General features: G+C 38.7%; 7 protein-coding genes across 8 annotated transcripts in view; 3 read left to right on the plus strand and 4 right to left on the minus strand.

The window, feature by feature from the left end:
• uzip (beta-pore-forming protein unzipped) overlaps window positions 1-4,572 on the minus strand; it is a 29,717-nt gene extending 25,145 nt beyond the window's left edge. The window contains exon 1 of the mRNA XM_031992435.2: window positions 4,103-4,572. The gene's annotated coding sequence lies outside the window, so the exon portion shown is untranslated. The remainder of the gene's footprint in view (window positions 1-4,102) is intronic.
• Miga (mitoguardin) overlaps window positions 1-11,228 on the plus strand; it is a 37,694-nt gene extending 26,466 nt beyond the window's left edge. The window contains exons 4-9 of the mRNA XM_031992434.2: window positions 7,897-8,084; window positions 8,696-8,833; window positions 8,917-9,029; window positions 9,127-9,295; window positions 9,388-9,621; window positions 9,701-11,228. Of these exons, the coding sequence (XP_031848294.1) occupies window positions 7,897-8,084; window positions 8,696-8,833; window positions 8,917-9,029; window positions 9,127-9,295; window positions 9,388-9,621; window positions 9,701-10,018 (1,160 nt within the window). The 3' untranslated portion in view covers window positions 10,019-11,228. The remainder of the gene's footprint in view (window positions 1-7,896; window positions 8,085-8,695; window positions 8,834-8,916; window positions 9,030-9,126; window positions 9,296-9,387; window positions 9,622-9,700) is intronic.
• Window positions 11,229-11,344: 116 nt separating this feature from the next.
• LOC116433876 (putative ATP-dependent RNA helicase TDRD12) lies at window positions 11,345-12,621 on the minus strand. Of its 2 annotated transcripts, none has more exons than XM_076371800.1 (4): window positions 12,246-12,621; window positions 12,055-12,179; window positions 11,865-11,972; window positions 11,345-11,779 (listed from the first exon to the last, which is right to left on the minus strand). In XM_076371800.1, the coding sequence occupies exons 1-4, from the start codon at window positions 12,386-12,388 to the stop codon at window positions 11,643-11,645; spliced, it is 513 nt and encodes a 170-aa protein (XP_076227915.1). In that variant the 5' UTR covers window positions 12,389-12,621; the 3' UTR covers window positions 11,345-11,642. The 2 variants fall into 2 exon arrangements, with proteins under 2 accessions (XP_076227915.1, XP_031848297.2); XM_031992437.2 differs by having other exon boundaries at window positions 11,345-11,764; window positions 12,246-12,620.
• Window positions 12,622-13,565: 944 nt separating this feature from the next.
• Arpc5 (Actin-related protein 2/3 complex, subunit 5) lies at window positions 13,566-14,650 on the plus strand. Its single transcript, XM_076371801.1, has 3 exons — window positions 13,566-13,826; window positions 13,918-13,991; window positions 14,231-14,650. The coding sequence occupies exons 1-3, from the start codon at window positions 13,667-13,669 to the stop codon at window positions 14,468-14,470; spliced, it is 474 nt and encodes a 157-aa protein (XP_076227916.1). The 5' UTR covers window positions 13,566-13,666; the 3' UTR covers window positions 14,471-14,650.
• A 130-nt stretch (window positions 14,651-14,780) lies between these two features.
• On the minus strand, window positions 14,781-16,246 carry Ccm3 (programmed cell death protein 10 Ccm3). The gene is made up of 5 exons (XM_031992485.2): window positions 15,946-16,246; window positions 15,655-15,832; window positions 15,442-15,574; window positions 15,192-15,356; window positions 14,781-15,113 (listed from the first exon to the last, which is right to left on the minus strand). The coding sequence occupies exons 1-5, from the start codon at window positions 16,015-16,017 to the stop codon at window positions 15,029-15,031; spliced, it is 633 nt and encodes a 210-aa protein (XP_031848345.1). The 5' UTR covers window positions 16,018-16,246; the 3' UTR covers window positions 14,781-15,028.
• A 231-nt stretch (window positions 16,247-16,477) lies between these two features.
• On the plus strand, window positions 16,478-20,381 carry fand (Pre-mRNA-splicing factor SYF1 fand). The gene is made up of 15 exons (XM_031992482.2): window positions 16,478-16,694; window positions 16,769-16,917; window positions 16,983-17,304; window positions 17,379-17,678; window positions 17,754-17,895; window positions 17,969-18,120; window positions 18,195-18,415; window positions 18,490-18,652; window positions 18,735-18,848; window positions 18,928-19,090; window positions 19,168-19,277; window positions 19,357-19,560; window positions 19,642-19,861; window positions 19,949-20,098; window positions 20,245-20,381. The coding sequence occupies exons 1-15, from the start codon at window positions 16,650-16,652 to the stop codon at window positions 20,319-20,321; spliced, it is 2,532 nt and encodes an 843-aa protein (XP_031848342.1). The 5' UTR covers window positions 16,478-16,649; the 3' UTR covers window positions 20,322-20,381.
• On the minus strand, window positions 20,110-23,146 carry Fbxo42 (F-box protein 42). Its single transcript, XM_031992483.2, has 7 exons — window positions 22,601-23,146; window positions 22,143-22,486; window positions 21,917-22,074; window positions 21,707-21,837; window positions 21,482-21,621; window positions 21,271-21,407; window positions 20,110-21,195 (listed from the first exon to the last, which is right to left on the minus strand). The coding sequence occupies exons 1-7, from the start codon at window positions 22,722-22,724 to the stop codon at window positions 20,664-20,666; spliced, it is 1,566 nt and encodes a 521-aa protein (XP_031848343.1). The 5' UTR covers window positions 22,725-23,146; the 3' UTR covers window positions 20,110-20,663.
• Window positions 23,147-23,309: the final 163 nt, after the last annotated feature.

Below are 23,309 nucleotides of genomic sequence, written 5' to 3' on the forward strand. Positions count from 1 at the left end.
GCCGAGGGGAGAAAATCCCGCGAGTCTAGAGATCACTGAAGAGGATCGAGGAGTTTCCTTCAATGCCTCGATTGTCCGGGGCCCTCGGATCGCGCGGGATCGCCGATGAATCGTGTTCGAGCCGACGGCAGGAAGAGGAGCGAGCAACGAGAGCCCGGCGAGGCGTCGCGTCGGATTCATCGAGATACACGGAGGATCACTTCCAGCTGACGTGGCTCTCGTAGCCGTGTAGTGTGACCTCCGTCGGTCTACTTTTGCGAAGGCGAACCGTTCGCGTGGTGGGGGGTACGTACACCTTTTACCCTCTAGCCGTGGTGCCGCGGTGTGTGCTCTCTAAATGCTTACCTCATCCAAGGATAGTAGGAATATTAATACGAGTCCCTCGGCCCGATCGAGCCCGTCCTCCGCGAGCACGCGGGAAAGACCGATCTCGAGGGACCTCTGAGTCACTCGAGGGCTACAGTCATGGGTTTCGCGAGTGTATTTGAATTCCAGTGAATCGGTTCATCGGTTCTTTGGGTGTAGCATGTTCCCGAGCTCTATATTTCCGTGGATCGATCAGTGGAGCTACCGGTATTCGTCTCGCGAATGTCTTTGAATTCCAGTGGATCGGTTCATCGGTTCTTCGGGTGTAGCATGTTCCGGAGCGTTATATTTCCGTGGATCGATCGGTAGAGCTACCGGTATTCGTCTCGCGAATCGGCGGCTCTAGCTACCGTTACCCAAGGGTTTCCAGCGCGAATGGTGCCTCTCGAGCGACAATCGGCACTGTTTCGCGCCAGTGGGATAACAATTAGAATCCCCGGTTGGGATTCCCATCGATATCGAACCGAAACTTGAGCGGGGCACGATTCGAACCCTTAAGAGTCTCGATAAGAACCCATAACAGTGCGTGGAACTAGAATCGCCCGTCTTCCAGCCGGTGCGACCGGCAAGACTGAACCGAACAAACGTAGGATCGATATAAAATACTTCGACGAGTTAGCGACAAAGTAGTCGCGACGAGTCCGATTACGACGAAATCGTGCGGCGAAGGGTGAATTTCGCGGGAACGCGCGTAGACCGGTTCGATCGGTAAGGAACGAAGGAAAATCGGTTGTCGGCCAGAGACAGGGGAAAGAGACGCCGCCGAGAGATTTAATGGAGAGAGGAGGCACCGGCGATGTGAACCAGATTATGAAAATCAGAGCGAGCCACGTAGGTTAAAAGCTCGTTGCGGCGAGCGATAATGATGTCACTTTTATTAGCCTCATCAGGGTCGAAGCATCCTCGACAAGGGGATCCACTATTACCTAATAACCGACGGGATCGCGCGGCGCGGCGCGGCGCGTCCAGTTAGCCGGTGACGCTCGCGTCCGTCGACAGGTCGATCGCGATCCGGATCGAACCCTGCCCGCGTCATATGCTCGAAAGGCCTCTCTCCTCTCCCGCCCTCCTTCGATTTATTAATAAATTCGTCCCGCCGTTCACTCCCCCCCGCCTTTTATAATCCGCCGAATCGTTCCGTGATCGTTAACGCGCGCCAACTATCCGTAATACCGCCGCGCGGCCGCACACAGGGACACTCGACTCGTTCACGGGTCAAAGCGATCGGGCACGTTTCTCTGGAGTGAAAGGCTCCGGAAGCGATCCGTTTAAAAATCTCTGTTTCGCGATTCTAGACACGGCGAAGATGGGGGAGCTCGCGAAATCGGTTCGAATTTCGAAGGAAATCGACATTTTTAGACGCTTCAATTGCTCGACGGCTCTGGCGTCGAATGTTTCGTCCTTGTGGTGTTGCATTACGGCGTTAATGATTTTATTATTATTATTACATTGTTTTCGCGAATGAAGCATTTATGACGCGCGGACGATGTTTACGCGCGCGGAAACGAACGTGTAGCGGGTGTCTGCTTGTATGCTCGATGGTTTCAAAGGAAACGTATCGATTTTTGTAAACAAGCGAATTCCCGTGGACCGACGAATTTGTTGATCTCGGACCGTGCGCGAACTGCAACACGGCTAACGAGCGCGACCGAGTAGACAAAATATTCCAGAAAGGAATGTCCGCGGAAATTCCTTTGATCTCGCCGAATATATCGGCAGGAATGTGTTTTACATATTTCCATCTCTGCGGCCGATAACCGAGCCAGACGGTTTAACGGTCGGAGAACTCCGATACCGATATGTAACTGACTTTCTGGAACAGTGATTTCTATTATTAGATTCTATTTCTATTATTAATTCCAAGTATATCTACATCAATTGCATTTTTTATATTATCGTTTCGATTGATATTGATATTAGTATATACGCAATGGTTTATATACACTGGATACTCTTGATATTCTCGTATCCAATAATGTTAATTGATTCGTGTCAAGCAATAATAACGCGTTCTTGGGTAATGTAATTGTACCCAGGGTTTCTCCGCGCGCAGAAGTAAATTGGTGAATGGAAAAACGAGAAACCACGGCAGACCGATTTACCGCGAAAACGCGGAGCGGGTAATTAACGTTATCCGACTAATTAAGATATTATTCGATAGGTGTGTCCCGCGCGAGCACGATTACGTTCCGTTTTCGCTGGATGCGTTGCATCTTCATTAAGTTAATCGAACCCGAGTACTAGTTCAATTATGAGCGTCGCCGCTCCCGTTCGCCGGGTCCATTATCATCTATTTTTAACCGACATTAAGTTTCCATCAGCGCGAGAAATTCGAGGTGAAACGTATTTTCGGAAAATCGATGCGAGCGACCGCGCCGAGCCGTTCCCATCGTGCGAGGATATTTCAAACGGTCCGTTATCGTCGAACCTGTTGTTTTTCGAATCGCATTCGCGCGATCGATACAAAACGTACAAAACTATAATAACATCGTCATTGATAATGCTAATGATAATAATATGCCGATGTTAATAGATTATTCATTGGCGATCCGGTCCAGGAGTACACACATGCAAATCGGCTGTAGTGTGAACCGAAGCGTGGACAAAGTCGACAACGTTTCAGTCATCACACCCGTCATTCGATTTCGTGGACGGTGATATCAGATATTCACTCTATAATACGAAAAACGTCAACAGCTAAAAATCAGGGAAAAAAGTCCATCAACTGGACAATTTACGATGATGATTAACGCCACTAATTGATTCTGGAAACGCGTGACCTTGAGCGTTTCAACTCCCCTTCTCGCCGATTTCTTCAATTCTCACCGTTTCTTTCCATGCTCGGTGACGATAAAGAAATTTGACTCGTTTGCATATACGTTACGGACCAGGCGGTTAATGGGTCATCACGCGCATTCCGAATAATGGTGATACATGGATATATTATGACATAATAACGGAAAGTTCGTACGTAATCCCCTGGCGTCGTGCAGGATGCCCGAACATGTCGGCTGATCCGTATCGTGCACGGGAAAGAGGAAACGCTGTGACAGTTTCTAAAGTCAAGGGTGCCCAGCCGAGCATCTGTTCTACAGGGGCGAGAGGTACAACAAATACGCAAATATCACGGTTGCAGGAAGTGCGCCTGTGCTAGGGAAATTTCCAAGTTCACCAGCGCACCAGGCACCTCCATCGATCTGCCGGTGTGCGGTGGCACTGCTACATTTACGGCATTCACTTTTATTCGAGATCCAACGGGTACGAGGTATTGACCCCTGAACTTGACCTATGCGGAAGCGTATCTGGATCCCGGAACGATATCGTGGCCACGTAGCGTGTAGCCCCCCGAAAAAGAAACTAGGGAACGCGTCGCGTATCCTTCGACCTGTCACACCGCCCCGCCACGAATTACGCAATATTTTGGAATCTATTCGTTCCACCGTTTCTCCCCTCTACCGTTTGAATTGATCAATCGGGCGTCGGGCTGGCCGCCCCTTCGATTGCTCTTTCGAGAGCACGCTATTTACCGGAGAAAAATCGGCGAACCTTCGATACGAAATAATCGTCGGTTCGAAATAATTCGGAATAGACTCGATCGCTTAAAGTGTCAGTTCCCATGAGCCTCCGTTTCAGCCCTCGTACATTAGACATCGAGAAGCGACGTTTCGAAAAATCGTCTCGCGTTTCCAACCGTCACGCGTTCAATAACCATAGAGTAGGAAACAGTCGTACTTACTATTGCATTATCTTAATCCGACTAAGGTCCGAATTCTGGCATCAAGGAGTAGGGTATACGTGGCACTAGGTGTGGGTGTCCTGTCTTTTATTCTGTCAACGTTATCGAGCTGTTTTCCCGGTCGTGGCTCGTTAAGAAATCCGCGTGTCAACGGCCCGTGATCCTCAGCGGCGAGTACACACTACACCCGACTAGCGAGCGGCAAGCCGAATAACTGACGCCAGCGCGAGGACCCAGTGCGTGTCCCACCCCTCCCTTCTACGACGCACTCTACGGCTCTGTTGGTTGGTTGGCTCTCGTTTCTCGCCAGTGGTTCCGTATGGTTCCTCTCTCTTTGATTTCGTGCGCGCGCTCCGTTCCTCTCCAAGAGACCTGGCTCGTCAGGGTTCCAGCGGTGCACTACTAGCGCGACGAACCGCGCGATGCCGCAACGCGTGCCCGGAGCACACTTTGAGACCGCGCGCGCCTCCCAGCTCCCCCGTCGACCCCTCCCTATTGGATGACACATCCTCCAATAACGAACCTCGAAAAGGATTACGTCACTTCGGTATTATTGACGCCAGCCATCCGGCGCGGCGCGGCGGCGACGGCGACGGCGACGGCGACGGCGGCTAGGCAGCATCGCAGTGCTGGACTCTTTCGGGTGTCTTTCTCTCCTCCAGGCCGGGGATGCGAGAGAATTCTCGAGGGCTGCTCTGCTCGGCCACGGAAGCCACTCTTCTCCTCGAGGCTCGTCGCCGGTGTCTCTTCGTTAAGACAAAGGACACTTGCTGACTGAGTCGCCTGCACCGCGCCGGCTCGCGCTACCTTTTAGGTTATGCGACATCGGTCCTATCGGTCTACCGATGCACACCTCGCGAATTACTCCGCGGATGCTGTTCCCTCGCGAGCGAAATCTTTCCGTTCGTTGCGTCTATCGAATACGTAATTTCGAACGGCTCCGTCGGGTATCAGTCGTTACCGGAAGAATAATAAATACGCGTCGAGTGGGAGGAGTTGAAATGCCGAACCGGTTTGGCTTTGACGATTGAAAGGAATTACTGCTCGTCGTCTCGTATAATTTCATGCTTTTCCATCAATCGTCCGAGTTGTTTAGCATTGGTCGCCGAACGATTCAGCGGATCGATCGCGCCTCGGTTTCTCGTTTCGATTCGCGCTCGTGTTGGTACGTCACTGGGAAACACCCCAGCTTCGCTCCCTTTGTTGCACATATTTTTTCTCTCCTCCCCTCCGTGGCCGTGCACCCTCCTCTCTCGCTCCGGGCAGTGGCAGTTAAGACACCCTTAAATAAAAATCAAAATTCCGATCGAAGGGAAACGGTCCATTCATTCTCCCCTTCGTACCCCGTATTGTCCGTACCTGTACGCACTCGTCGCATCTTTCAAGGGAACTCGACGTGTGTCGATAATAACCGCTACTACGCTCTTTAGCTCGCTCACGCGGATCTGTACACATTCGCGCCTGCACATTGTGCGACCCGCTCCGGCGAAATCCGTTGACGACGATAATGATAATGGGATCGATCATTCCAATTATTCTGCGAATAGCAGATGCGCAAAAGACTCGTTAATGGAACATGAGAACCGAACCATCGAACATTAGCTGGCTGCTTTACAGGACGAATATTCAACCGTGTCGAACTGAGTTCATTTAGATTTTGTAACTTTATTGTTACACGCTTGATTCATCGTGTTCCACGGTATTCTACGGGAAGATAATCGTGAAATCAACCACCGATACGTGCAAAGTTTATCCTCGTCCCAGATCGAAAATAACGGTCACACCTCGCGGATGATGTCCTTCGTAATTGATAGGGCCGGTTGATTTCCGTCCTGACGTTTTCGTCTGCGTGGGCCAAACGGGTGACGAAACGTGGAACACGGGACGAGTGTCGTCACCGACTCGGAATTCAAATCCTGTGACAGTGACAACGTTAAGTAGGTGCTCTCAACCCCTTACACTCCGCTGACTGGCCGACACGCCAGCCAACAGGGTCTCTCATTTGTAAATCTTCTGCCGTTGCAAAATCAGTCGTTGAACTTACCTTTGCCACTTGTGTGAGTGCCAAGTGCCGAGTCGCGACGTTGCTTCCTCTTCCCGTCTGGGTTAGAGTCGTCGGAAAAGCGAGCCGGGACGACAACCCGAACGAAACTATCCGTTTCAATTATATTTCAAACGATATTTCACGTAAACATTTGTCGCAACTCGACCGGTCGTCCCGTTGATCCTATGATCTCGTTTAGAACTGTGTCGCTAAATGGGATATCTCTCCAGCCGTACCGAACGACAATAGAAATCGCGGGAAAAAAAAACCAGTTACGAAAAACGGTTATTTCATAGAAAGTTCCGTCTGTGACGACACTCATCTTCCATGCAAACAGACAGGAGGGCCCAGGTCCAGCGTGCATGCCTGGAACGGTGTCTAAATTGAGGTAGAAGTGAAAGTGTCCGGTCCATCTATCCTTCTCTGTGTTGCTCGTAACTGTGGCTCTGTTATTGAAAGGTTATGTATCGGACAAATGGGCTATCGGGGATTCGATTGAAAGTTCTGTTCGTGAACACCAATGGCATCTTGGACACGATTACGCTCGTATCTCAAAGCTTTATTTACACCGTTGACAACACGCCGCCTCGCGGAATACATTAAGCATGTTAATTAATTATTTTGACACGGTTGTACGCTAAATAACGCGACTTAACACTTGACATGCTTCGACGCTGCTTCGGCTTGCAGTGATGCATGACGTCGTTTGCAAAATAACCAAGTTCGAACGATAACGCGAGCCGTTTATCGAACGTCGCCGGTGTCCTTTTTTAAATCGACTAATCGTTGATGTAACAGTGTCAGCGATTGATATCGATACGACGTAAAAAAAGGGGCGCGAGTCGCAATAAAGATCAAAGAGAGACACGCTGAATCTGTGTACACGTCCGAGATTGAGAACGCAGATATTACGTTGACGAAGGCAGTAAACTGAGAAAACCCTGTTTGCAGCGTCGAAGGAGGCAATGCTTGAAATCTTAACTGCGCAGTGGTCGAGTTAATCGGATAATTCCTTCGAGACCAGCAGTTTATCCTTCGTATCTGTGTATTTCTCCTTCCCGTGGCTGCAATAGAACCGTAACAGATATGTTTTCAAACATTACTGAAACGTACACCGTCGAATCGGCCAATGAATTTCACGAGTCGCGATAATTTTCAATTCACGATCGATTAAACTCGTCGGCAAGAGGATTCTCGGTCGTGGGAAAAAAATCCTAATCCGTTCATCTGGACCGAATGCGGGATTCTGTTGTAATAAACGGTAACACGAGATTTTTAAACGAATATCTTCATTTCCCAAAGTACAGATATCGTGACATCAATCGAGATCGAAAAAAAGAGTTACCGAAACGCGAAGCTGGCTACGAGACCGTCTAACGAATCTGTTCCAATTGACAGGCTAACTTTCAGTAGATAACCTAGAATACAGGGTTCCGTTGTTTCTGGAGCAAATCTCGTGGCGATGCTGAAACATCAACGACTAACTCATTCATCGCAGAAAAATACATGAGCTTCAATTTAACGAGCAACGAAGTGGTAGTCACTGGTTTGTGACTCTCTTTCCTGTCCTCCTCGTCGTCGTCGTCGTCGTCGTCGTCGTCGTCGTCGTGGTCGTCCGAAAGCTGTTTCCGAGAACGAATTAAGCCCGTTCGAATTCATTGTTCGCGATGGCACGCGCCATCGCTCAGTCCTCCGAGGGATAAAATGAAAATTGACAAACGTAAAACGATTTGAACCTTAAACGATGCAGGTCTGGAGGCGCTGGAAAAGGCTCTGTACTGCTGGGAGGATGCACTCACGGCGTTCAGCTCTTCTCTCAGCAATGACACGCTCGCGTTACCGTCCAAGGCGGATGCAGCGTTCACGCACGACGTCCAAGAGCTCCTCGACATGGGTTATCAAATCCAGACCCACGCGGAACTGCTCTTTATCGACCAGGTAGGCGCGAATTTACCGACCGTGCTTTTCTTTTTTTCTCCCTCTCGCCGCCGTCGACCGAGACGAATCTGTTTTATCAGCTGCATTATTCCATCTTTTTTCTCCCTTTTTAATTTTCTCGTTTCGTAACGTCGGACACTTGTCAGGTTCACCCAGCTGGCACCGCGATTCCACTTTTTAAGCATTCGTTATCGACAATTATTTTTACCACGGACTCATAGAAAGTAGGTTGATCGTTAACGGTTCCACTCCTGACTAACGTGAACATTGTTTTTCCTTTTCCCCCTTTTTTCATTCTAACCGCGCGCGCGGAATCCTGCCGGCGTCGGGGTCACTGCCATTCCGTTCTGGTGCACTCATCAATTTCATTTTCCCCCGTAAAAAAGAAAAAGTACGGGGAATTAATCCAATTTAAATGACAACTGACCGGTGCAATTAGCGGAATGAGTCACTTGACCTAACGTAAGGAGAGATTATGACATAGGAAGTTCATGGCACTCCGACCGTTGGCCGTTCGAATCTAAGCGCCCGGTATACGCTTGCGAAATATATTGCAGAATCGTCAACGCCAAGGATTCTAATAAAATGTATATTGTTTTGTTTGTTCGCAGCACTCGGTATTGTTCCGCAATGAAAGCGAGGAAGGCCTGGACAGCCATAAACCTTCGACCATCGGTAGCCGAATCTCCGGGAAGGACAAAGCGGACGCCGCGTCTTCTCCCGAGTCGTTCGAATCTGCACGCGATGGTGTAAGTTACTCGAGTAGCAAACAAATTTCTGCTTCATTAGCTAATAGTATATAGAATTATTCGTTGATCGTGAATCGCATCAGGTGGCAGATCTGCGCGAGTTCGAAGAATTTTCCGAGTTCTTTCCACACTTTGAGAAGCAGAAGCTTTACCATACTGCGCTGAAGCAGCACGAGGATAAAAGTATCCTCTGCAGGTATATACCTTCATTAATCATTATATAATGAATTTAATTTTTCTAGAAATCTCTGTACAGTCGTATTGTTGTATAACTGCAACTTATTTTGTTATAGACGATTGCACACAGAATTAGTTAAATGCGGCTCCGACGTTGAGTATTTAGCCAAGGTCCATTGTCTGCGACAAGCGTACACAAAATTGTTTACCATACCATCAGCGAGAGTGTGGATCGCGGATATAGGTCGACAAGTCATTAGTGATTTGATCATGTATGCAGACAGGGTACACACAACATATATCATTTATTTCCAAGAATGGATAGCCATTATCCGTGTCACAATCAATCTGTTTACCTAATAAATTTCTGCTACCAGGATCCTAAGGATTACTTGATACATTACGAACGGATGATGGAGTTCTTGCAAAATCCAAGCAACCACAGCATCATGGAGGAAGAGCTGACGGGAAGGGGCGTGAAATGCATGAATTTCTACGACATTCTTATCGACTTCATTCTTTTGGATGCGTTCGAAGAAGTGGAGAAACCGTCCTCGTCGATCAAAGCTATTTTACAAAATAGATGGATATCTGCTAGTTTCCGTGAAACCGTGAGTATTTGAGCTGCCGGTGTTTATTATGGTTGTATCGTGACTCTTCCGACGCGTAACTCTTACCGTTCTGTTCAAGGCGATTGGAACTGCCGTTTGGTCCATTCTTGTTGGCAAAAGACAAATGTTGAAGTATGACAAGGGATTCTTGGCATGCTTCTATTCCATTTCCGAGCAAATTTCCCCGGTACTTGTCTGGGGATTTTTAGGCCCGGAGGGCAGTTTACGTTCTACGTGTCATTACTTTAGAGATCAAATTATTGAATTCCTTGTAGACATATTTAATTTTTTCAAAGTGAGGTATACTAGCGTTGATAACCTCGCTGAAGATGTACTCAGGGAAATGAAGGTAAGGGTTGAAAATATAAATCAAAGACTTTCATTGGAAGGCTGTTAATCCAGCGTATGGAAATAGATGCTGAGAAGAAATATTTATTTACGCGGACAAGTGGTAGACTTAAATAAATGCGGCGGTAATCGACGCGCGCGAAACATTAATCTTCAAAATTGCTGCGTAGTATATTCAACATTACATGTGTATTTATTTTAATCGAAACATGTTCTGTAGCCTCGGTCTACGTTTGTATTGAAAATGCAACACAAGAATGTTATCAGACTCCTTTTTGTTACCACAATTATAGACCTTTCATTATTTGTATATGGAAGCATGTCTGTTGAATTGATATTAATATATACATATATATATATATATATATATATATATATACGTATACCGTTAACATAGTATCAATTTAAAGAGATCAAAAGAGAATTTAAATATAATTATTTATGATTTTATCTTTTTCATTTACCGCATTTATCATAGACAATTCACCTATTTGCATTCATAACGTGCCTCCAATTTACATGGTCGTTGTACCCATGATGCAAACGGGTCAATTAAAAAATTATTACCATATTTGTAAATAATTATTGTTCATTGCATTTCTTGCGTACCTTACTTTTAAATCTACAATTTTAGTACAAAGACACGTGCAAAATGTAATTTGCTTGTTGTAAAATTCAATTTTTATAGACTATTATTATTTGGGAATCGGACGAAGAGAGTTTTACATAGATGTAGCAAATTGTGATTTTTAGCACATAACTGTCATAGTTCCTTGCATACTTCGTAAGGTAACGCTATTTGTAATAGCGTCAGGGCACTAAAATGACATATTTGTTAATAATTATTTATTTCTATTTGCATTTTGTCTAGACAGTTACTGAGGATGATATTTAGTAATTTAAATTTTCACTCTATAAATTTGTCATTTATTTACCTTTAGCATACACATTGCATGTATTATCTAGATAATATCTGTTTTCCTTATATTAAATTATTGTAGACAATTTTCTGTGAGAAAATCATATTACACATTGCCAAAGATAAGAGCATCATATTACCAGTGGACGACTGATGACTAGTATATATATACATACATATATATCTCTATTGTGTATTATCCTTGGTTAAAACTTCGACTATGTTATACCTCATACATTATACTATAAACATAGCATACAAACATTCCAGTTACTGTTATTGTGAAATGTATAAGTTACAGCAAATTTTGTATATATGAGAATATATAATGTAAAAATTATCGGTGGTTCTTATACGTATATAAACGATACCTTCTTTAAAACTGCTAATGCTCAATATATATAGCTATTTATATAATTCATTTATAATAATAATAATAATAATAATAATAATAATTCAAAAGCACCATTTTTCTTTAACTTCTAATCTTTCCCTTTCAATGATGACATTGCAAAATAATTGTACACTGTTATTAAATTGAATTAATTTTACTAATTATATATATATATATATAAATTCTATAGAATATATATTATTCTATTTTTCATTAAATATTGTTTGGATGACTTCATAGTTTATCAGAAACAATTTGTATGCACATTATTTTCAATAAAGAATTTTCCTTTAAATAATACAATCTGTTTAAGAAAATGCTGTAAATATATAAATTTTATAGATACAACATTAACATAAACTAATAAGAAAATATCATATCCATTGCTTCGTCATCAGATTCTTCCTCATCAGTAGATGGCACGTCTGGCATAATTTGTGATATATTATTTCGACGTTTGTATTCTGAGAAACTTTCCCCTTCTGCAGCAAAATATGCTTTTATTAGATTGCATGACCCTTCTGATTGCCATTGTCATTTAATTGCCAAGTAATATATTTTTGTGTACTCTTCAACAATTACCTATTCTTACAGGAAACCGAGACCAATCATTTTTATACAAGTGATCTGCATCTCTTACAATTAAAGGATTCTTCTCTTTTTCAATGTGTAGCCTTAACCACTCTGTCCCTATCGAATAATAATAATAAAAGTTGCATAAACATGAAGTACTAAAAAGAAAGTAAATAAAACCGTATTACAAGGATGTTACATTTGTGTCCCTTTACTAGTGTAATTTTTATCTCTCTTCCTAGGTTTCTATGCGTCGTTTTTTCCGCTACTACTGCTCCAAATGTGTATAAAGCAACATAATAATCTTTTTCATTTACGGTAGTGCTAAAAACAATAGTTTTTATTGCACATCGTAAATATAATCAACATACAATTTTAACGTGTAACTACCTAAATAATAAATGATCACATTCGACGTGTAAGAAATACTTATCGACATCTTGTAATAATATCCGTACAATAACCGTATTATCCGTTTGATACCACAATATTTTTGGAGTACACAATTTACTAACGAGTGTTGGGTAATTCATAATTTTATGAAAAAATCAAGTCATCATATTAAAAGTAATAAAACAGTTACTTCATTTAACGTTTACCAAGTTTGTTAATCAAATAAACAGTTTCACAATAAAAGTAGTGGATGTTGAATTATAAAATGATATTTAAAGCTACTATAATTAATTATAGAAAATATTATAACGCTTAATATTTTATAGTCATGTTTATTATCCGCTGAAAATTATACCATAGACGAGGTATAAGATAGAACCCCTTACCATTTTCGTGTCACATCCTGTCATATCAACTTAGGCTGGTTTTGCAGTCAGCACTATAAGTGATAGAAATTAAAATCAACTACTGAATTATATAAGACTGCACCATGAAAAGTGTGTGCTTGGGAAGTCAATTTTTACAGTGTCACCGGCTCTAAAAATTACATTGTGTCGAGTTTGAAGAGTTAGGTTTGTAAGAAATTCGTTGCCTCTCAACACTTTACCGACCGGTAGCCAATTAATCGGCTACCATTTACCGTTACCGGTCGGTAAAGTGTTAAGGTCGTTAAAATTCAAATACTAAATCGTAACCAAGATCAAAATATGAGTCATTAATTATTCCATTAAATAATTACGTATACATATACTTACTTGTTCACTCATTTATAAATAAACATTACTTGATTTTACGTTCATATATACACAAATATTTAATGAAAAAAATATGAAGCAATCTTCGTCTGTTTGGTTCGTTTTATCCAATTACTGAATTTTTTTGTAGAAAATTCTTTTACAGCCGTATCGAATAGATTATTTCGAAATGTGTACACACTTTTTTTTACTCGATCAAATGCGAAAATTCTGAAATTTATATATTTTTATCTTCCGTTACTTGTTCGAGACAAATAAAAAGTAATAGAATCTAAATTCCCATGGTTAGTGTATATAGTGTAACTTAAAGATCAATATTTTTTAGATACATATTTAAACGAAACCAGAAAGAGATATTTAATTTCCAAAATATTTCGTGCTTTTGATTGGTGGAATTTTTCGATGCTATTCTCTTATGTTTTGGATACTTCGATTCCTTTAATTGTGATATAATTTTTTATGTGTAAAACGACTATGAGTTCATTACTTTGCAAGAAATGAAGGATATTTTCAGTAAAGTACTTTTTACAATTTAACATTCCCTAGAATGTATTCAAATGGAAAGCGTCTTAAGCAGGATTTGAAGACCAATGAAGACTCATTCTAAAGCGTTAGTTGATAAGCCGGGCGTGATCACTGTGAAACGTCAAGCACGTAGTCAAAATGTCAAGAAACGATGGCAAAAAAGATACGTCGGCGTCAGCATTTCGAAAAATTGATGTAGATCAGTACAGTGATAATAACTTCAAAGAAGAAGATGCGGACGGAGGATTAGGAGGATTGACTGGTCCGGACGAGAACGAAATTTTGACACTTCTTAGCCAATATCCTTTTAATGTTTCCTTATATTGACTTATAATTACCTTATAACAGGTTTATCTGTGCATCATTATATTTTCTTTAATATTTATTCAAGGGTAAGAATGCTGAAGCTTTGATTTCTGTATTAAAGTGTGCTCCACTTGGATGTAAAAATCAACAAGTAAAGGTAACCTCACTGTCACACATTTTTAGTGTTACTTTACTCGTTAACTTATAGAAATATTCGATTAGCCGTTAATAGTTTGCTTTTCATAGTAGTTTTCAATGTTACTTGATATTTTAAAACAATTAAAAATTTTATATTCTTGATGTAATCGTTTTACTGTTATAAGCTCATTCTGCTGTTGAACAGAGACATTCTACAAAACTAATCGTGTTGTATAAAAGATTTTTTAAACATTACAGGATAATGCAAGGAATTTAACTTTAAAAGTTCTCTTAAGTATAAAGTCTCATCAAATGGAAGACTGTCTAGCACAATTAGATCGAGACTTAGTGGATGTTTTAATGAAATATATATATCGGGGATTTGAGATTCCCACGGAAGGTAGCAGTAGTCATTTATTGATCTGGCATGAAAAGGTATACAATGTCAGCGGCATTGGCAGTATTGTACGAGCATTTTCAGATAGCAAACGTGCTTGAAGATTTGTACATTTTCCAGTAATGTTCATTACAATAATTACCATTAACCCTTACTGTTACTCATTGTCATTGTTAATACAATGAGGATGTAGATAGCCAAGCCATTCAATTTTCCAAATGGGAAATATACAACACATTTGTGTACATTTGTTATCAATAAAGTAATTTTTATTTCTTATACATTTGGAGAAATGTCTTTCTTATTCCAAACTTTCCAATACTATTCTTTTCAGGAATAAATTGCCTTCTCCCTCTCGATTATATTTAAACGGAAATTTTGATTTCATGTGTGAAATAATAACATAACACATTGTGGACAACATTTATATCTTTTATTAGATCTTTTCTCATGTGTTTATGACTTCATTTGTTAATAATGACGTTATAACAATTTAATACATATAAAATAATGATGTTATATACTTTACATTAAATGATATTTAAATTCTATTATCAAATATGTAACAAAATCGATAAAATTATAATATTACACTCTATAATAGTTACAAATAACCTCGTTATCGTGAATGTATTATATTCCATAACTTTGAACATTCATTACTCACATTTGTCTTTTACCGTGAGCATTATCATATTTGTTTGATGGATCAAGTACAGTGCACTCACAAATACTGCATTAGCTCTGTAAAAATTATAAACTTTAATTTAGAAATATTGCATTTATAATTACTGTAAACTTAAAGTTATAAGAAACACTTACTGTCCTTCTTTAAAATACTCTTTCAAAGTGTTACTAAATCTTTTACTATATTTAACAAATTCCCTTTTCCTCTGATCCAATGCCTGTTTTCCTGCAGAACCACGTATGAATGCATTGACTTCATTCACTGCATCTAAAAGTTTCTTTATTGCACTAGCAATTTCTCTGAAAATGTACAAAAATATGTTGCATTAAATCAATACTCAAGAAACTTTGAACACAAATGAAATGCATAAATATCAATGCATACTTGATCGTTTCAAGGAAAGTTTTGCGATCTGTTATTTCATCAGGAATTCGACTAAGTATTCTTTTTAATGAGGTTGATTTACGATTTAACTCTTGGAAAGCATCTTCAGATCTAGCTGATCTATATTCCACAACTAGAATTATGACATATGGAAATTTGTGTTTGTTAAATGGTTATTATACAATATCAATACTTTGGTCGATATTATTATACCATCATAATCAGAAGCTGCTCCTTGTAATCTCAGAACACTTTCATTCATATCAAGATTAAGTTCAGCACGTCGTATTATACCAAGAATGAAGTCATGTGTAATTCCTGGATAAGAATTTTCAGCTTTCAATAGAGCTGTGCGTAATGTCTGAGCAGCCAATACATTTTGTCTTTCTAGCTACAATCAAACAAATAAATGTGTAACAATGGTTTGCTGTTTTTCCATGCATTTATTTTCTTGACGGTCATATGGTTTATATGGTAAAAAAATATCATACAGGTTAAATATACCTTCATTAATATTGGTCTTAAGATTACAGGAAGAACCAGTGATGCAACTGGAGTCTCATCACCCATTGTCATCGTTTACAACGTGTATTTGGAAGAACAGTTGAAACGTAATTAATTTATGAGCGATGTAAATGTAAAATGCGACTAGTCCAACTGTGAAACAGTAAACGCAGACATCGGTTAAATTGTTTATATTAAAAGTTATCAATCACAATCATAATATTGATATGACAGCTGTCACAGTCCAATATCTCCTCGAAAAATGAGGTAAACAGGTTGTGCAACTTGATTTTCGAGTAATCCTTCATGCTCAATTTTTCTAAATTGCGCACCTCTCGAATGATTTTTATCGTTTTATCTGTAGAACATATTCAAAATAATAATTAATTTGAGAATGTTTTAAATAAAACTATTTTAATTATTCCAAATAATTTCTCCTTTTATTGTAATTTTGAGAATAATTGTTACAGTTATTTCTAGGTAACTCTATTAGCGAATAAACGTGCACCTACTAGATCCAAGCATTCCAGATTACGATCAATGAAATACCGCCTTGACATAGTATAGCTCGAAGAATTTGTATGAAAGTGCGTCAACAGAGAACCTAACCTCTCATCTTAATATTTAAATGTAAATAAGTAATGCAATTGAGTAATTATTATTATCAAGTTATATACATCGTGTAATATTTATTAACATTAGCAATGATGTTGGAACGCAAAGATTTGGAAGGAAACTTATATGTTTTCGTAAGTATATTAACTTCAGTTAACCTCAATGTATTTTGAATGAGTTTTTCTTTAATATTAATGTCTTTACATAGAATGAAGAAGATTTACCATACGAGGAAGAAATTTTGAGAAATCCTTATTCTGTTAAACATTGGCAGCGTTATATAGACCATTTAAAAAGTACAAAAAGTAGTAATTTAAACATTGTATATGAAAGAGCATTGAAAGAGCTTCCTGGAAGGTAAGACCCTTATACATAATTTTTCATTAAGTGGACTGTTGAGTAATACACAAATTTTTTGTTAGTTACAAATTATGGTACAATTACCTGCGTCAACGTGTAAGTCAGTTAAAAGGAAGATGTATAACAGATCCTCTTTACGAAGATGTGAATAATGCGTTCGAGAGAGCATTAGTTTTCATGCATAAGATGCCTAGGATTTGGATGGATTATTGTACATTAATGACAGATCAATGTTATATTACTCGTACTCGACAAGTATTTGATAGAGCACTTAGAGCTCTTCCCATCACACAACATCATCGCATATGGCCATTGTATATTGAATTTCTAAAAAAGCACAATGTTTATGAGACTGCAGTAAGGGTTTTTAGGAGATATTTAAAGGTATATACATGTTAAATTAGTGAAACTTAATATCTTATTCATTTATACTTAGTTAACACATATGTTACGTTTAGCTAGCTCCAGAAGATACAGAAGAATATATAGAGTATCTGATATCTATTGAAAGACTTGATGAAGCAGCTGTGAAACTTGCACAAATTGTTAATCAAGATGATTTTGTCTCAAAGCATGGGAAATCTAATCATCAATTATGGAATGAATTATGTGATTTAATATCAAAGAATCCTTCTAAAATAAAGTCTCTCAATGTAGATGCCATTATCAGAGGTGGTCTAAGAAGATATACTGATCAATTAGGTCCTCTTTGGAACTCATTAGCTGACTATTATGTCCGCAGTGGTTTGTTTGAAAGGGTACTAGAATATTTTTCATTTGCACTGAAATAATTTCAAATAACATCAAATAATTCCAAATTTTGATTTTAACAGGCAAGAGACATTTATGAGGAAGCAATACAAACAGTAACTACTGTCAGAGATTTCACACAAGTTTTTGATGCTTATGCACAATTTGAAGAACTTAGCCTTAGTAAACGTATGGAAGAAGCTGCAAAAGATCCTAATGAAGATGGTATAAAAGCAATTGCTTCAGTTAATATTCTATAAAATCTATATTTTCTTATTTGTTAATTTTGTATGTGCAGATGATATAGATTTGGAATTGAGATTAGCCCGATTTGAACACTTAATGGAGAGGCGATTATTATTATTAAATTCTGTATTACTTAGACAAAATCCACATAACGTACAAGAATGGCATAAACGAGTTATGCTTTATGAAGGACAACCACATGAGGTATACATTTATTCATGGAAAAATAGCTCAAAGACAAACGCAAACAAACTTTTTTTAATATAATAATTTTTCAGATTATTAATACATACACAGAAGCTGTACAGACTGTACAACCACAATTAGCAGTAGGAAAATTGCATACTTTATGGGTGGCATTCGGTAAATTTTATGAAGAAAATGGACAAATAGGAGATGCTAGAGTAGTTTTTGAAAAAGCAACTCATGTTCCTTACACTAAAGTTGACGACCTTGCCTCTGTGTGGTGTGAATGGGCAGAAATGGAAATCAGACATGGGTACGTCATGTTTTTAATATTCTTATAAAACGTACGATGTTGACTAAAAATCTAAAATACGTTTAACTGTACAGGAATTACAAAGAGGCGCTAAAACTTATGCACCGAGCCACCGCCATGCCATTCCGTAAAGTGGCGTATCACGATGAAACAGAAACTGTACAAATGAGATTGTACAAATCCTTGAAAGTTTGGTCTATGTACGCCGACCTAGAAGAAAGTTTTGGAACGTTTAAGGTGACTCTGATGTACAAAGATATCTTTTTTACATTTCTAATTTTTATTTTTCCAATTCGTAACTTTCATATTTTTTATACAGACATGCAAAGCAGTCTACGACAAAATTATAGATTTAAAAATTGCCACACCGCAAATTATTATTAATTATGGTCTCTTTTTAGAGGAAAATAAATATTTTGAAGAAGCCTTCAGAGTAAGTGAAACAGTTCTCGATGCATTGCATTGAAGTTTAGTCAGCTTTAACGGCGTGTAATGTTTAAATTTGTTCGTAGGCTTATGAAAAGGGAATTGCGCTTTTCAAGTGGCCTAATGTTTATGACATATGGAATACATACCTTACGAAATTCTTGAAACGCTATGGCGGTACTAAATTGGAAAGAACGCGAGATTTGTTTGAACAGTGCTTAGAACACTGTCCGCTAAAATATGCTAAAGGTATTGCCTTTTAATATTCAGACAATGAACTTTTCAATGATCAAGTAACTTTTAATAACAGAATTATTTGGTTGCAGTTTTATATTTATTGTATGCAAAATTAGAAGAGGAACATGGCTTAGCTAGGCATGCAATGTCTGTCTATGAGCGGGCAACAAGTGCCGTTCTTCCTGAAGAAAGATTTGAGGTATTATAGTCGGTTGTATTATTAATAATATGTTGTATTATTAATAACAAAATTTACACAATTGCTTTCAATGTTATAGATGTTCAATATATACATAAAGAAAGCAGCGGACATTTATGGTGTACCAAAAACGCGGCAGATCTACGAGAAAGCTATTGAAGTTCTTAATGAAGAAAATACAAGGGAAATGTGTCTACGATTTGCAGAAATGGAAACGAAATTAGGGGAGGTCGACAGAGCTAGAGCGATATATGCACATTGCAGTCAAATCTGTGACCCAAGAGTATGCAATATATATCTGTGATACGATCTAAGTGTACTTATAAAACAGATTAATTTATTTATACGTTCATATGTTATTTAGGTAACGTCGAATTTCTGGCAAATATGGAAAGAGTTTGAGGTGAGACACGGCAACGAAGATACGATGCGTGAAATGCTTCGAATTAAACGTAGCGTTCAAGCTATGTACAATACACAAGTGAATATGATGTCTGCTCAAATGTTGAACAATGCAACAAACCCGCCCGCCGATGTACCAGTGGATGCCATGCGACTTTTGGATAGTAAAACACCGAACGCAGGTAATTTATAAGTGTTCCTTTTCAAGAGAAATTTTAAGAATTAACTGCGCATTTATCTTTGTTAATATAATTTACGTACTGTTGCAGATAATGGCCCTACATACAAGGATAGTATTAAATTCGTTCGTGGTGTAACGGAGAAGGATGGCAAAGCTGAAACTCAAGTGAACAATCCGGATGAAATAGATATTGATATAGACGACGATGTCAATGACAATGACGCAGACATAGAGGAAGGTAATACAATCTACAATAACACATTTAGGCTTTTATTACGTTTGTTCATATGTGATGCGTTTATAAATCGTTCTGGACAATTTCTTTTATATCAACATACACATTTCGTAATTTGTTTTTCTTTAATTGAATATTTTTACTTTCAGATATACCTATTGAGAAACAAATGATACCATCGCAAGTATTCGGTAGTTTAAAAACAGCTATAGGTGAAGACGATTAAAATCATTTTACAGATTACATGACACGGAGAATAATGTAAATAAACGATTTTATAATAAAATCTAGTGGATTTATAATTGCATGCGTATAGTTTAATAAAAACTAACATGCCGTAAATCCTTGTCATGTTATAAAAAGAATTAGATTTTATTCGAGACATCTCTTTTCAAAAAGATATAAATCAACATTTTAAATATTTATCACAAGATACTTATAAAATTTCCTTAAGCTAGTGCACTGCATTTACTTTCAACATTAAAATAATCCTCAGCAAATACTGTTCTGTCACACACTACAGTCATCGTAATACTAACACCTTAGTATTGTCTTTTATTATAGAATATTAAATAACGTATCTCGGCGGATTTATAAAATGCAGATCATTGTAGACCTCATCCATGTCCGGATGATTTTGCAAAGACGTCTCTTCTCTACGAATGCCACCAAATACTATCAGTTCACCCCGACCTGCAACTAGCGAATAAAGTATCCTCTCGTCGGGGCCCGTTTGATTATTGTACTTTAAAGGAATCCACGAAGCAGTGCACTCGTCGCATAAAACATTCGTAATATCTAATATAAAAATGGACAGCGTGTTTCCAGCTCGTTTCGTAGTTTTCGACTGTGTCCTTAGATTTCGAATTCTCTCTTCGAAGCTCCGGAGTAGTTCTAACTGGCATTGCCGATATCGTTCGTGGCGTATTGATTTAGCACGGAAAGCAGCCATGCCTAAAACATTATCGTTTCGCAATGTTAAGTTTGCAAGGTTAGGAGGATGAGAAGACGAGTGCGCGTTCATCGCAGAGGCTCTTGAGAATGATCCATGCCGACCATTCACATTTACATCCCTGTCGATACGGGGTACATTTTCTGGTCTGAAACATATTCAAGAAATTTATGTTAAATCACGGTATTTTTTTTTTTAATAATTCTTATAAAACTTTTCGAACCTTTCGAATATAGTGGCAAAATCACACGTTCGCGATGGAGCTGTTCTTTGACTAGTAACATTCTTCAACGATATATTCACGTCGTTTGACCTTCTCTGAGATTTTTGTATACTTAGAACAATAACGTAATTTCCCACCTGTTAAATCAGAGAATAGTTATAAGAAGCAATCTTCAATGTCATAAGTTATTATTAACTGTATTTTATATTACCTTACAAGCCTGATGACCCCAAATTCGTGTTGGTGCCCATTCTATATTGTGCATAATTACTTTCCTCCATGTCCAAGTTGCACCTTCCATTTTCAAAAGCCAGGCATCGTTCATAGCAACATTAGGTCCAGTACAACCACCTAATTTCATTTTAATCATTAGTTTGAAGTAGGTGTATTTATGACAATATATACCTAATTAATATTACTGTAGTATAAAAGATACCTAGTATAAGAAGATGATAGTCTCCTAATTCAATTTGAGACTGACCATAACGTGGCTGTGGTTTTATATTTGATGTAGTTTGCTTGTGCCAACTATAAGAGTCTAAGTTCAAACACCATATGTCATTGGATCTGCCTCAAAGAAACATGGTGTTCTTGTTATTAAATGAAATTGAAGTTATCAAAATGTTATTATCTTAAAATATATTACCTATATCCGTTGCATATGCCACCAAACACAACCATATTATTTTTGTGAATAGATGCAGAATGTGCTGATGTGGGTGGAGGTGTCTCCAATGTATTTATAACAATCCATTTATTAGATTCTATAGAATATACATGTAATTCATTGAATAATTTCCGTTGCTGAAAGTATAGAAAATACAATTAAATCAATGTGATAACATTTTTAGTCTTTAAATAGGTATGCGTACCTGATGCAAAGGATAAGGTGATGGATGAGACCATCCACCGAATAATATAAAGCTCTTTTTATAATATAACATAGTAGCACTAGCTTTAGGAGACGGGTAACTTCCCATGGTAATTAATCTGACCCATGTTCTTGTATCCAGGTCTAATCTCCATAAGTCGTTAAATGTTGTACATGTAGCTGTACATCCTCCAAAGACATACATAGAATTATCATAAATGCAAGCTGAATGGGAGTGTCTTTTTCCTATAGTAGGCATCCAATGTATGGACGGCCAAGCACTCCAAAGTAATGATCCATAAGCCACTGATTTTTGAAAATGTGCTTTGTTATGCTGTATTACATCTGTCATAAAAGCAAAAAATTTTCTCGATTACCATAAAAATTGCATACATAATGTAATTTTCACTCAAACTACGGAATTGTATGTTAATAATTAAAACTAAAAATTGTACATACTTCTAGTAGCATGAAACCACCTTTTGGACACAAGCTTACATTCTTGCAGATCTTTATAAGGTGGAATCAAGCTTAAAATATACTCTAAAAGCACGTCTGGTAAATCGTCGATTTTGCACTCCATTTTACACAAAGTATCTATGCTAAAAGTGTTTTAAACACTATTATTAAACAGCTACACCGCTTCTGAGATTCCAATTATTTGAAGAAAAGCGAAACTATTATCACAGGCGGCTGAGAATCATGTTTCTCTGATATCACTTTTCACCGATTTCGACAAATCGAGCGATACCAGAAATTTGCACGGAATAGATCCGATCTTCTTCCATCACATCATAAATATTTAAATTCATTTTAAACGATTATTCGATAAAAACTACGCTCCATAAAAAGTTAATATGATCCTTGTAAACAACGTTAACCTAGTACCAGAGACAGCCATATGTGAGATTCTGAATCTATACTAGAACATAGTTACATTTCTAATATTGGCTGTCATGAAATTTCTTTGTTAACAGCGTCGTGTTACAAATGACTGTTACTTTGCGTCATTCACGTGACGAGCCCAATGACCGCACAGGGGCAGGAGGGGTCTCGCTAGGGATTTTATTTATGATTTTGATTCTGCAGCAGTGTAACCGATGAATAAATAAAAAAATCCTTATTACACATGCTTGAAATTGCTTATTATTATTAGAATTATTCTTTA

Source organism: Nomia melanderi, chromosome 11, assembly GCF_051020985.1.
Source record: "Nomia melanderi isolate GNS246 chromosome 11, iyNomMela1, whole genome shotgun sequence".
Taxonomy (NCBI): domain Eukaryota; kingdom Metazoa; phylum Arthropoda; class Insecta; order Hymenoptera; family Halictidae; genus Nomia; species Nomia melanderi.